At 37.6% G+C, this 12,383-nt stretch overlaps 1 protein-coding gene across 2 annotated transcripts; it reads right to left on the minus strand.

Annotated features, from left to right (window-relative positions):
- Positions 1-287: 287 nt before the first annotated feature.
- msnb (moesin b) lies at positions 288-11,646 on the minus strand. 2 transcript variants are annotated; one of them, XM_073820396.1, is made up of 13 exons: positions 11,509-11,646; positions 10,746-10,829; positions 10,542-10,637; positions 8,377-8,651; positions 8,184-8,267; positions 7,964-8,110; positions 7,788-7,884; positions 7,536-7,699; positions 2,272-2,402; positions 1,798-1,958; positions 1,329-1,421; positions 987-1,217; positions 288-772 (listed from the first exon to the last, which is right to left on the minus strand). In XM_073820396.1, the coding sequence occupies exons 1-13, from the start codon at positions 11,512-11,514 to the stop codon at positions 608-610; spliced, it is 1,734 nt and encodes a 577-aa protein (XP_073676497.1). In that variant the 5' UTR covers positions 11,515-11,646; the 3' UTR covers positions 288-607. The 2 variants fall into 2 exon arrangements, with proteins under 2 accessions (XP_073676497.1, XP_073676496.1); XM_073820395.1 differs by lacking the exon at positions 11,509-11,646 and having other exon boundaries at positions 10,746-10,841.
- Positions 11,647-12,383: the final 737 nt, after the last annotated feature.

Genomic DNA, 12,383 nt, shown 5'->3' on the forward strand with positions numbered 1-12,383 from the left:
GTTTGATGTTTATGGGGCTCCCTAATAGTCAAATTTATTTGATGAGAAGAGGCTTGGTCGACCAAATTTTATTAGTTGCTTAGTTGCAGGAAAAAAAAATCTGCAAGAAGTGGTGAGGTCACGTAGTCTGTGCGGACAGATCATTAACAGTTATTTGAGTGTCTGTGCAGAGTGTGGAAGCTGAATAGTAGAGCGCTCACTGCATGATAGATGCAGTCCTCAGTGACCATCCGTGACTGGAGGATATCAAACGCTGAGGACATTTCCTTACCAAAACACCAGGATCATTGGTTGAAACTTGTCACTTTATTTTATAAACTGCTATGAGCACATTGGAGAATACATGTAAGTAGTACTAGTACATAATGCTTTTGCTTGTTCCTTTTTAATTTTATCATGTGAACTAATTTCTTAAATTCAAACAATCAAGAGGTCCACAACATTTATCCTTATTTTAACTTCATGTAATGCTTTTTAATTTACCTCAAAAGACTAAAATCACTTCAGTACACCTGCCACTGATTCGGACACAAACTCTGTGGTTCAAAATGCTCTGTAAAGGATTTTTAATGTAGCTAACAGACAGACATTCTGTCCAACGAGGAATTCACATGGACTCAAATTCATCAATGCGCTGTTTGGTGTTTCCTTGTCGGATTTGCCGTAAGGTCTTGTATTTGTCCCTCCCTAACCTCACGTTCTCTGCATGGATCAGATCGTTTGCAGTCTTCTTGCTTTCATCACGAGCATCTGCCAGCTCAGAGCTCAGAGCCTGCAAACACATAAAGAAACATATTATATGCATCATTTCTCATGGTCTAAGTTCTACCTATGAACTGATAAAGTTAAATCAGCTGTATTTAATCAGGAAGATACACAAAATGTGCAGTGTTAAAAGGCTATTGGAAAAGGTTTAAAAAAAAAAACTAAGCCATGGCAATGACAACTCTTCTTTTATAAACAAGACATCTGTCTATTATACTCACCTGTAGGCGCTTCTGCAGACGTTCATTCTTCTCAGTTTCTGTTATGCGCTGCTCTTCACTGCGGTCTCGATATGTTCCAGTGGATGTGAGCTCAGCGCTGGCCTCAGCACTGCTCTCATCATTTTCATCGTGGTCATTCTCTGTCTGGGATATTTCCTGGATGTTGACCCCAATTAGCTTACTCTTCAACTCTACTTTTGTCTTTTCCAGGTCCACCTCGACCATAATCGCCTGCCAAGATATTCATACAGAGAAAGCTCAGTGAATTATCATGAGACTGCTGATGGGTTTGCTTGAGGCTAACCATATGAAACAGATGCAACAGTACATTTAAACTCTCACCCTTCTCTGCCATTTCCGGGCTTCATCTTCTTTCTTCTTTTTGGCATCTTCCAAAAGATTGATCTTGGATGTCAGCTCAGCCAACTCTGTTGCCTTTAAATATAAAAATGTTAATTCCATGTAACTAAAACAAGGTGTTTCAGGCAGAGCTTTGAACTTGTTGACCCCTAAATAATCCAATTAACTTGTGAATGGGCACAATATGGGAACTTTAGGACTGAAAGTCGAAGCTGATCATCACTCATCCCCACGGTATGCAAAAGAGAACAGTGTATATATGTTATAGTTTTTTTCTTTAGAGAGAATAAAGATGATCATATGTGTTTGGAATATCACGATTGTGAGTAATGACAAAATTCTGTCATGCAGTTCTCGAAAATACCTTTGTTTCTCAAGAAGAAATAAATTAAATAACCATTAAGGATCATAATGTATCTCTAAAAGGTTTTGAGTACTTATTCCTTAATACCAGATTTTCCTGGTTCTTCATCTGGCTCTCAGATTGCTCCATTAATGCTGACTTCACTTCTTCTGCAATCCTACGGTCCTTCTCTAGTCGCTCAGCTTCTTCCTGAGCACATTTCCTCTCCCGCTCCAGCTCCAATGCTCGCTTGGTCTGCTCTTCCAGTTCTGTACGAGACAACTTTAAAGTTATACAAATAAACTTTTCTTAAAAGTAAAACATGATGGAAATATTTAAGGTGTCTCTGTTTGTTTGAGCATCCAGCCTTACACAGCAACAATGGCTTAACCAGCTTCAGCATATGGCGGGACTATGTGACTAATTACAGACATGTGATGTATTTAGGAAACCTATTTGAGAACAGCCACTATTTTCATATTACATTTGGTAACATTAGTTAAGAGGAAATTACACACTTTACCAAACCCATAAAAGTAATAATGTGACATTTGTAGTTCTAGGTAGATTTGTAGTTCCAACCCTCTTGAGCTTTTTTGGTCTGTTCTTCAATTTGTCGAAGTCTTTCCATGAGCTCCATCGTCTCTCTTGCAATCTTCTCAGTTTCTTTCTCTGCATTTTCTCTTCTTTTTTTCTCATTTTCCAGAAGTGCTCTAAAATTAAAACGCATTAAAAAGATTGTCAGCTTTAGAAGAAGGTGCTCTGTTCCAAAATCTAGTGAGCTGTCTTTTTTCTAAAAGTCCTTTCACTTGAAATACGAATATTGCTTCTAGGAAGATTTTAAATTAAAATGTATTGGTTACATATTTAACTCTGGCAATAGCACCACCCTCTAAGAAAGTCAGAAGTCAGATTTGCATAATTAAGTCATAGCAGTAACAAAAGAGTATGGCCAAATTAAACAGGATCTTGTCCCCTACTCAGGGAACCAGGATAACATATGTAATTGAGACATTCCCTTTGATAGGTTCACTCCGTGCAGGTTGCGGCACATAGACAGTGCAGCCTAGAAGCCACACCCTATTCTTTCCACCCACTTATCTCTACATAGTCTACATAGACCACTTCTTTGACTGATCAAGATATGATGCCAGTTTAAAGGTAAGTGATGGTACTGTCTAAACATTGAGCTTGAGCAATTTCTTCCAGAGAATGAAGTAAGGTAGACGAGTGCTTTGAAGATGTGGAGAGATGGGGCAGCATCAGTAGACGGTGACTTTTATACCAGGGTTAAAGTGTAAGGTCCCATGTTGTGGCAGTCTTTCCTATGATGGACCTGAAAGTTTAATTGTTGCAGACGCAGGACGCAGCATGTTCCTACAGTAACTACAGTTCTTTTCTGCTCCTGTTAAGGTCTGAGAAGTACAGTATATGCCACCACCTTTTCTCCCAACTGAGAATGTTGCATGAGGATAGCACCCAGTCCTACATCACTCGCGTCAGTGTGGGCCTAAAAGGATTTATTGATATTGAGCTAAATCAGTATGAGTCTTGTAAAGCTTGTTTAAGTGCATCCATACTAGCCTGACACTTTGGAGTCTACTCCCACTTCTTTGTTTTTGAGGTGGTTCAATGGAGCAACAATGTAGTGAAATTATGATACCAGCCCACTAGGCCCAGAAGTTGTTGGAGGGCTTCAAGATCTTGAGGTGGAGGAACTCTGCAAAGGCCCTGGTCTTCTCTCGGTCGATCTCACACTCCCCTCTCTGAGAGTATATGGCTGAACAATTTGAGCTGTAGCTTGAAGAAGTGACATTTCTTCATATATTTAGTGTCAGGTTGGCTTGAGTAAGTCTATGGAGACCAGTGTTGAGATGTTGATTGCGTTTTTCTCATGTTTTTGCATATATGATAATGTTGTTAAAGGAGGCTAAACAGATTTTCCCCATCAATTATTACTTTTATTTTAAATAGCTAATTCTTTAGTGATGTCATCTCAGAACACAGTAATAGATGCCATTTCATTCAGAGAAAAGAAACAAGGTAATTCAAGAAGATATATATAGGAAAGGGGTTTCCTTGAGCAACACAACAAGATCTGGCATCCACAGCTGGTGTAGCCAATCTTGAACTATGAGCAGAACTTTGGCTTGTGACTTTTGAATCTTGGCCAGTAATGGTAACGGAAGTGGAAAAGCTCACAAATTGGGTCCAGATGTCCTGCACGATCTCTGGGTGCAGCCACCATTCTCCTGGTCTGGATCCTCCCCCTGACAGAAGATCGGCTGCCACATTGTCTGTCCCTGGAAGATGTAAGGCCTTCACAGAAAGACCCTGTGCATGTGCCAATAAGAGGAGATTTTGGGCCTTGTCATGGAGAGATAGAAAGTGCATTCTCCCTCGATAGTTTATGTAGGACACCACTGTGAAATTCTTTCTGTACACACTGTTTTTTCCCCAGGTCCAGGAGAAATGCTCCAAAGCTTGATGCACAGCCTCAGTTTCCAACAGGGTTATATGAACGTCTGCCCAAGATTGCCCCAATCTTGAAACAGGCAATTTAGCTACATGGCTCCACAACTGATCTTGGTTGCGTTCATCATTATTCTTTCCCTTGAATAATTTTGATCCCAAAGGGTCTCCTGCTGGAGGCCTGGCTTTTAAAACCACCACTTTACATAGATACAGAGATACACTCTGTATCCATTCGCAAAATTCTCCGACTGCCTTCATGTGTATTTATTTTGCTACTTCTGAACCACTGTGTAATGGGCTGCATGTGTACCTAGTGGCACTACCAGAGAGGTTACTGCCAATGGACCAAGAAGCCTCCTTTCACATTTCACTGATTTTTAAGATTTTCCCATTACATGGGATATATTCTCTTTAGCAGCAGCATCAGAAAAATCAGAAGTAGTCTAAAATGGTGTGACAACACCTCCTCTGTATTGCTCCTCACTTGTTGTTCGGTTGGGGCACTTAACAGTCAGTCATCCAAGTAATTCATGAAGCAAATTCCCTGCCAATGGAGTAAAATAAGTGCTGCATTCATGCACTTCATAAAACTTCAAGGAGCTAGACAAACAAAGGGAAGAACCTTGTACTCGTATGACCTCGTTCGCTTTCATGGATCTGAAAGACATGAAAAATCTAATCACCTACTTCAAATATTCTGGCCTGCTCATGCTGAGTAAGTCTCTAAAATAGTCAGTGGAGACAAGATGGAATTCTAATTCTAATACTATTTTTTTAAGCCATTCAAAGATGCAACCAATAACTTGGAGTCAAACAATATGAGCTTAAGTTCTGTCATGGTCTGTAAGACTAAGAAACCACTACGAAGCAGCCAGGGCTGACTGCATTCTCACTGAAATTGCATTGCGACTTGTACGCAACGTCTGGACAAACTAATGTTGTTAAGCAGTTTGGCAGCAAGTGGAATTTACATGCTCTACAAAATATTGACATTCCTCAATCCAAAACTAGGATGATTAAAGATGATTGATGATAATAAAAGGCAATCTGTGACCCATGCTGTCAAAGTGCTAGTTGATGATTTGGGGTTTGATGAGGAAAACACAGAGGAAAACCTACAAACTGCCACCAGCAAAAAAGACTGCTTTTCAAGAATTTGCAATGTATCACATACCAGAGCAGAGGTTTAATAATCTACATCCCTCATCTGTGAATGACGTTAGTGAATGAAATGGACACCTTAAGTAAGCCAATTGATTATTATTATTTTTTATTTTTTTTTAATTCAGTTAATTATTATTTTTCAAAAAATATTAAAGACAGGCCTGTTTTGCTATTAGGGGAAATAAATAGTTATTGTAGGTGAAAAAGGCTCTATGTATATTTTTAAATCGTATATAGCTAAATACTTTTCTATTTGGTTGTAAAAGTCCATGTGAAGGTCCATTTATTTTTATTTTTATGATCTTCCATTGTAAAATTGCTAATATTTCTGACTTGACCTACATTTATATTCTAAAAGGGATAATTAATCATTTATTTTTGTTCTTGGTTTCTTTTTATTGAGCAAGTGTTAAAATGCCATACTAACAGATGGCAGAAGTAAGAGACACCGAAAAATCAACGTATACTTTGGGTGGAAGTAGGATAAAATGTGAATGTCATGGGTTGTAGCAATAAAAACATAACATATTTTAGCAGGAGCAGGACTGAGAGCATAGAGAAAAATTGAGATGACCAGTGAGCACAGTAATCGAAGACCAATGTTTTTGTCTTTCCAGAGGGCCTTGATGCTAGCAACTTCATAATCATGCTAGAAACATGCTAACAATTTGCTTATCATGTTAACATTCTAGTAACATTCTAACATACTAGAAACATGCTAGCAACGTGGTAATCATGCTAGCAACTTGAATAATCACTCTAGAAACATGCTAGCAACGTGGTAATCATGCTAGCAACTTGAATAATCACTCTAGAAACATGCTAGCAACGTGGTAATCATGCTAGCAACTTGATAATCATACTAGAAACATGCTAGCAAATTGATAATCATGCTAGCAACTTGAATAATCACTCTAGAAACATTAACATTCTAGTAACATTCTAATCATACTAGAAACATGCTAGCAATGTGGTAATCATGCTAGCAGCTTGATAATCATGCTAGAAACATGCTAGCAATTTGCTAATCATGTTAACATTCTAGTAACATTCTAATCATACTAGAAACATGCTAGCAACGTGGTAATCATGCTTGAAACATGCTAGCAACGTGATAATCATGCTAGAAACAGGCTAGCAATTAGCTAATCATGTTAGAAACATGTAAGCAACATGCTAATCATGCTAAAACATGTTAGCAACTTGATAATTATGTTATAATCATGCTATCAACTTGCTAATCATGCTAGCAAATTGATAATCATGCTAGCAACTTGGTAATCATGTTAGCAACATGTTAATCATGCTTGAATCATGCTAGAAACATGATAACAACTTGTTTATCATGCTAGCAACATGCTAATCATGCTAGACACATGATAACAACTTGCTAATCATGCTAGAAACATGATAGCAACTGGCTAATCATGCTAGGACCATGTTAACAACATGTTAATCATGCTTGAAACATGCTAGCAACTTGCTAATCATGCTAGAAACATGAAAACAACTTGTTTATCATTCTAGCAACATGCTAATCATGCTAGACACATGATAACAACTTGCTAATCATGCTAAAAACATGTTAGCAACTTGGTAATTATGTATAATCATGCGAACATCTTGGTAATCATGCTGTAATCATGCTATCTTCTTGCTAATCATGCTAGAAAAATGCTAGAAACTTGTTAACAAGGCTAGAAACATGCTAGCAAAATGATAACCATGCTAGAAACATGTTAACAACTTGATAATAATGTTAACATGCTAGTAACATGCTAATCATGCTACAAACATGCTAACAACATGTTAATAATGCTGGAAACATGTTATCTATCTATCTATCTATCTATCTATCTATCTATCTATCTATCTATCTATCTATCTATCTATCTATCTATCTAACATTAAGCTTTTAAAACTACTTCAAACTTCAAACTATTTCAGACTGAAATCCCTCAAACTTAAAACTTTAAAAACTTGTACATCTTTTTAAACTGTTCAGACTTCTTTAACTTCTTAAACTTTTTCAAACTTTCTGGTCCAGCTTTTTCAAGCCAACTTCAAAGTTGGTATTGATGAACTTTTTAATCTAGTTACTGCATACTGATTTAATGTACTAAATAATGGCATCTTTTTGCACTAAGTATGATAACTATCAGATGTTATGAAATGCTATGTCTGTGCTGTGTTATTAATGCTGTCACCTCTCTTGTTGTCTCTTGTTCTTCTCCTCTCTGGCCTGTGCTTTCATCTGCTGCACCTCAATGGTGTCTGGCTTGCGGCGTCGCATGTAAAGATCATGGTTTCCCATGCACAGAGCCAGGATACGCTTGTTAATGCGCAGACGAGGTGCATAGAACACAAAGTCCTGTGGTTGAGCAAAGGACAAGCAATTCAGCAAGTGAAAGAATACAAATTAATGAATAAATGGAGGGTTGAATTTATGATTTATTTACCGGTGATTTTTTGTCAATGGGCTTAATGACAAATTTCTTGTCGTTGAAAGAAATATTCCGTATCTCACTCCAAGGGAATCCGATCTTAGGTGTCAGCCTGTTGAAAAACAGGAACACTAATAACATATCTAATTAGTTCTATTAGTTGTACAAATAAAATAAAGATGAATATGTACTTGTCTGAACGTTCATATATGTTGAGTCCCAAAGCATCGACACCCAACCACAACTCTGATCCTTTTTTGTTTTTGATGCTGAAATAGTTCACTCCATACATCTCCAGATCCTGGGAAATCTTCAAATATTCTATCATGGCATCCTCTCTGTGGAGAAAAAGCTTTACTGATTGTGTCCTCAAACAGCTAGTTTTAGCTTCAGAAGTTGTGAAGTTTCTACCTTATCATGTTTCTGTGTTGCTCATGCCACACCTGAATTCGTTCTTCCCACTGCTCTTTAGTCAGTTTGTGTTGTTCTAGAACTCTAGAAGATGGTTTTTGTATGTAAAACAGCAACTTTCAAAGCACAATACTATAATGCAATCTTAGTGTTAAAAGAGTAGAACAGAATTCTTAAAAGAATAGAGAAACACCTTTGTGGCAGCAGTTTGTCTCTGCACAAATATCCAGGCACGTGATATTCGTTGTTGTAATCACCGTATTTCATCTGCACAGCATATGAGGCCAGGAGAACAGCCGTCTCAGGTGGACAGTAGATATCATCGTTCAAGATCCCCTCTTTCACCTGGAGGAAGAAAAGGCGCTGTGTAGCTTCTTGAATCAACTCTTCAGCCACATCTTCAGGGTAGAACTTTGCTCGGAATTTAATCAGCAGTGGGTTTTCCTTTCTGACATCTTGAGCAGTCACCTAACATATGAACACACATATATTATTAGATGTATTTCAAGTGCCATTAAACCAATGCAAAATATATATAATATATATACATATCCTCAGGTCCTCAGTATTCATAACCCTTGCAAATTCTGACTTAAATGTACTTTTATTCAACCAGCAAGTTTTTTTGTTGTTGTTTTATTAGAAATCACATAGACGTCTCCCAGAAGATAATAAGATGATGTACAAGAGGCATCATTGTGGAAAAAATTATTACTCATTTTTTTATTTACATTTGAACAAAAAGTGGCATGTCCAAAATTATTCATACCCTTCTCAATAATTAATAGAAAAGCCTTTATTGGCTATTACAGCAATCAAACTTTTCCTATAATTGCTGAGCAGCTTTTTGCATGTCTCCTCTGGTATTTTTGCCCATTCATCTTTAGCCATGAGCTCCAACTCTTTCAGGTTGGAGGGTCGCCTTGCCATCACCCTGATCTTTAGCTCCCTCCACAGATTCTCAATTGGATTTAAGTCAGGACTCTGGCTGGGCCACTGCAAAACGTTCATGTCTTTGTCTGCTAACCACTTTTGCTGTGTGTTTTGGGTCGTTGTCGTGCTGAAATGTCCACTGGTGCCCAAGGCCAGTTTCTCTACACACTGCCTGATGTTGTTGTTGAGAATTTTGATGTATTGCTCCTTTTTCATGGTACTGTGATTAGGTTCCCTGGTCCACCGGCTGAAAAACACCCCTAAAACATTAGGTTCCCACCACCATGTTTGACAGTGGGGATGGTGTTCTTAGGGTTGAAGGCTTCTCTTTTTTACGTCAAATGAAGGCTACATCATTGTGGCCAAACAATTCCATTTTTGTTTCATCTGACCATAAAACAGAAGACCAGAAGTCTTCTTTGACCAGATGAGCATTTGCAAAGGCCAAGTGGGCTTTTGTGTGCCTTATCTGGAGAAGTGGTGTCCTCCTTGGTCTGCATCCGTGGAACCCTTGAGATGTTGCCACCAGCAGAGCCCAGATTCATCAGGATGGCCTTGGTGGTAATCCTTGGATTCTTTTTTGACCTCTCTCACTATGCTCCTGGCCAGCACAGGTGTCACTTTTGGCTTCCGACCACGTCCTCTGAGATTTTTCACAGTGCGGAACGTCTTGTATTTTTTAATAATACTTTGCACTGTAGCCACTGGAACTTCAAAACATTTAGATATGGTCTTATAGCCCTTTCCTGACTTGTGAGCAGCCACAGGTCCTCAGTCCTCAGTGAGCTCCTTTGTCTTAGCCATGACTGTCCATAAACCAACAGCAGAGAGCTTCTGTTTTTCACCTGCTGAGTTGATTAAAACAGCTGTTCCCAATGAATCAGGGTCATTAGGATGCTTTAGAACAGCTTGGATTATTTGGAATGGTATAGAACTTTGGATTTTCCCATAGACTGTGACAGTTTGCAAAGGGTATAAATAATTTTGGACATGACACTTTTTGTTCAAATGTAAATAAAAGCTGAGAAATATCTTTGTCCACAATGATGCCTCTTGTACATCATCTTATTATCTTTTGGGAGAAGCCTGTGTCATTTCCGGTCAAAAAAAGACTTGCTAGTTGAATAAAAGTAACATTAAGTCAGAATTTGCCAGGGGTATGAATAATTTCAGGCTTGACTGTATATATATATATATATATATATATATATATATATATATATATATATATATATATATATCATAGTCTTTTCCTTTTTTTGCATGTTGATATAGTCACAGTTAATGTTTATGTTAGTGTAATGTTGACTACTAATTATAGAGATCATATACATTTTTTGATGTACATAATAATGGGAAATGCTTCTGAGCCCTGTTTATAAGACAAATCATGTATGGTAAGAGAGAGAAAAAAAAGAGCTTAACCCGCTTATTGAGTTTCAGCCATGTAGAGAAGCCCTTGCTGTCCTGATACTGCAGTCCAAAGTACCAGATCTCTCGGAGTCCGATAGTTTTCACAATCTTCAAGAGGACAAAATAACACTGAATGTTACTGATTGCTCACTCTTTATGGTCTACACTCAATGTTGAACTTAATGAAGTTTCAATGTTTCCATGCAAAATACATACTTGGTCAAAAAGTTGTTTACCAGTTGTACTGGGCTGAATGGCAAACTCCAGCTCAGCATCCATTGTGGTGACCCGTACGTTTATCTGAAAATACATGATGTGCAGTAACACATGGCATTATGGTAAAAGCACCTGTAGATTTTGAACAACTCAATACAGCACCATCATTTCATGACAAAAGACCACCAAATCAAACATAATTTCAGAACAAATGGATGCCTTTGAGACTCACATAAAGCTGAAATACGATAAAAAACAAAGACTAGAATTCAGAAGTAGTGCAGCAAGATCTAGGACATTTAAACAATCACATCTCAAAACCTGGGGTTAAAACCAGGCTGAAAGTTATGCGAGCCTTAAACGCAGTGTAAAAAGCCCAAACAGTGAGTATAGGATTATAACTTTATTTGTTATAAAATAAATTGTACTTTGCAACAACATCCAAATTAACTAAAAAAGATTGCACTATGTAGAAGTCCCAAGCTGTGGAAAAAAAGCTGTGAACCACCACATTTCACTCGGTTCGACTCACACAACAAAAAGCTTTAATAATTATGTTTTAAACAAGTATTTGAAAAAATAAATAAAGTTTGTATTAAATAGAGAGAGACAGAGAGAGTGCAAAAATAAATCTTACTTCTTTACCATAGTCTATCATAAGTATTTCGTTATTTTTTAAGATTTTCGAATAGGAAAAACATATCCATATTAACGAATCTGCAATAATGAATGAATTAATCTGTATTAATGAATCAGTACTCACAGACATTGGACTATATTTTTCTAGTTCTTCACTGTTGTCTTCTCGTAATGGTCTGCTCTCGTCAGAGTCATATGAAAGGACTTGTGATATTCGCCAGGATTACCCCAGTTAATGTGCTCCATTGTGCCTCTAATCCAATGGCAGCCCTGGAATCTCTCTTCAGATTAAAGTCTGGTGTGGGAGTTTAACCTCAAAATTTATACAACATTTACAATATGCAATTATTCCTGAGGAGTTTTTGTTGAGGTTCAACACAAGTACACACTGGCAGACATATGGAGTCAGTTGAAGAATAGTCAGCTGTTTGTAGCATTTTGTGTGCAAGCGCATGTAAACACAAACGATCACAGCAGGAATAAAGTGTAAAATGTAGATTATACCATCATAAGCCAATTTACTGAAATGCTGTTTAAATATAATATAATTCTTCTGAGACTAAATTGTCTGACTGCTGCTCCTAGAGCTTTAACTCTACAAACTCCAAACCCAGCCCAGAATCCCTTGAGCCTCAATAAAAATTCCCTTCTGCGGTATATTTCTAATACATTTAAACTCATTCAAGCTAACTTGCTAATTATGCTAGAAACTTATTAGTAACACGCTAATCATGCTAGAAACTTGTTAACCATGCCAACAACATGCTAGAAACATGCTAATAATATGTCAATCGTGATAAAATCATGCTAGCAGCAAGCTGCTAATCGTGATAAAATCATGTTAGCAACATGCTAGTAACATGCTAATCGTGCTAGAATCATGCTACGACATGCTAGTAATATGCTAATCATGCTATAAACGTGCTAACAACATGTTAGTAACTTATCATGTTAACATGCTAGTAACTTACTAATAATGCAAAAACATGCTAGTAACTT

Source organism: Garra rufa, chromosome 16, assembly GCF_049309525.1.
Source record: "Garra rufa chromosome 16, GarRuf1.0, whole genome shotgun sequence".
Lineage (NCBI taxonomy): Eukaryota > Metazoa > Chordata > Actinopteri > Cypriniformes > Cyprinidae > Garra > Garra rufa.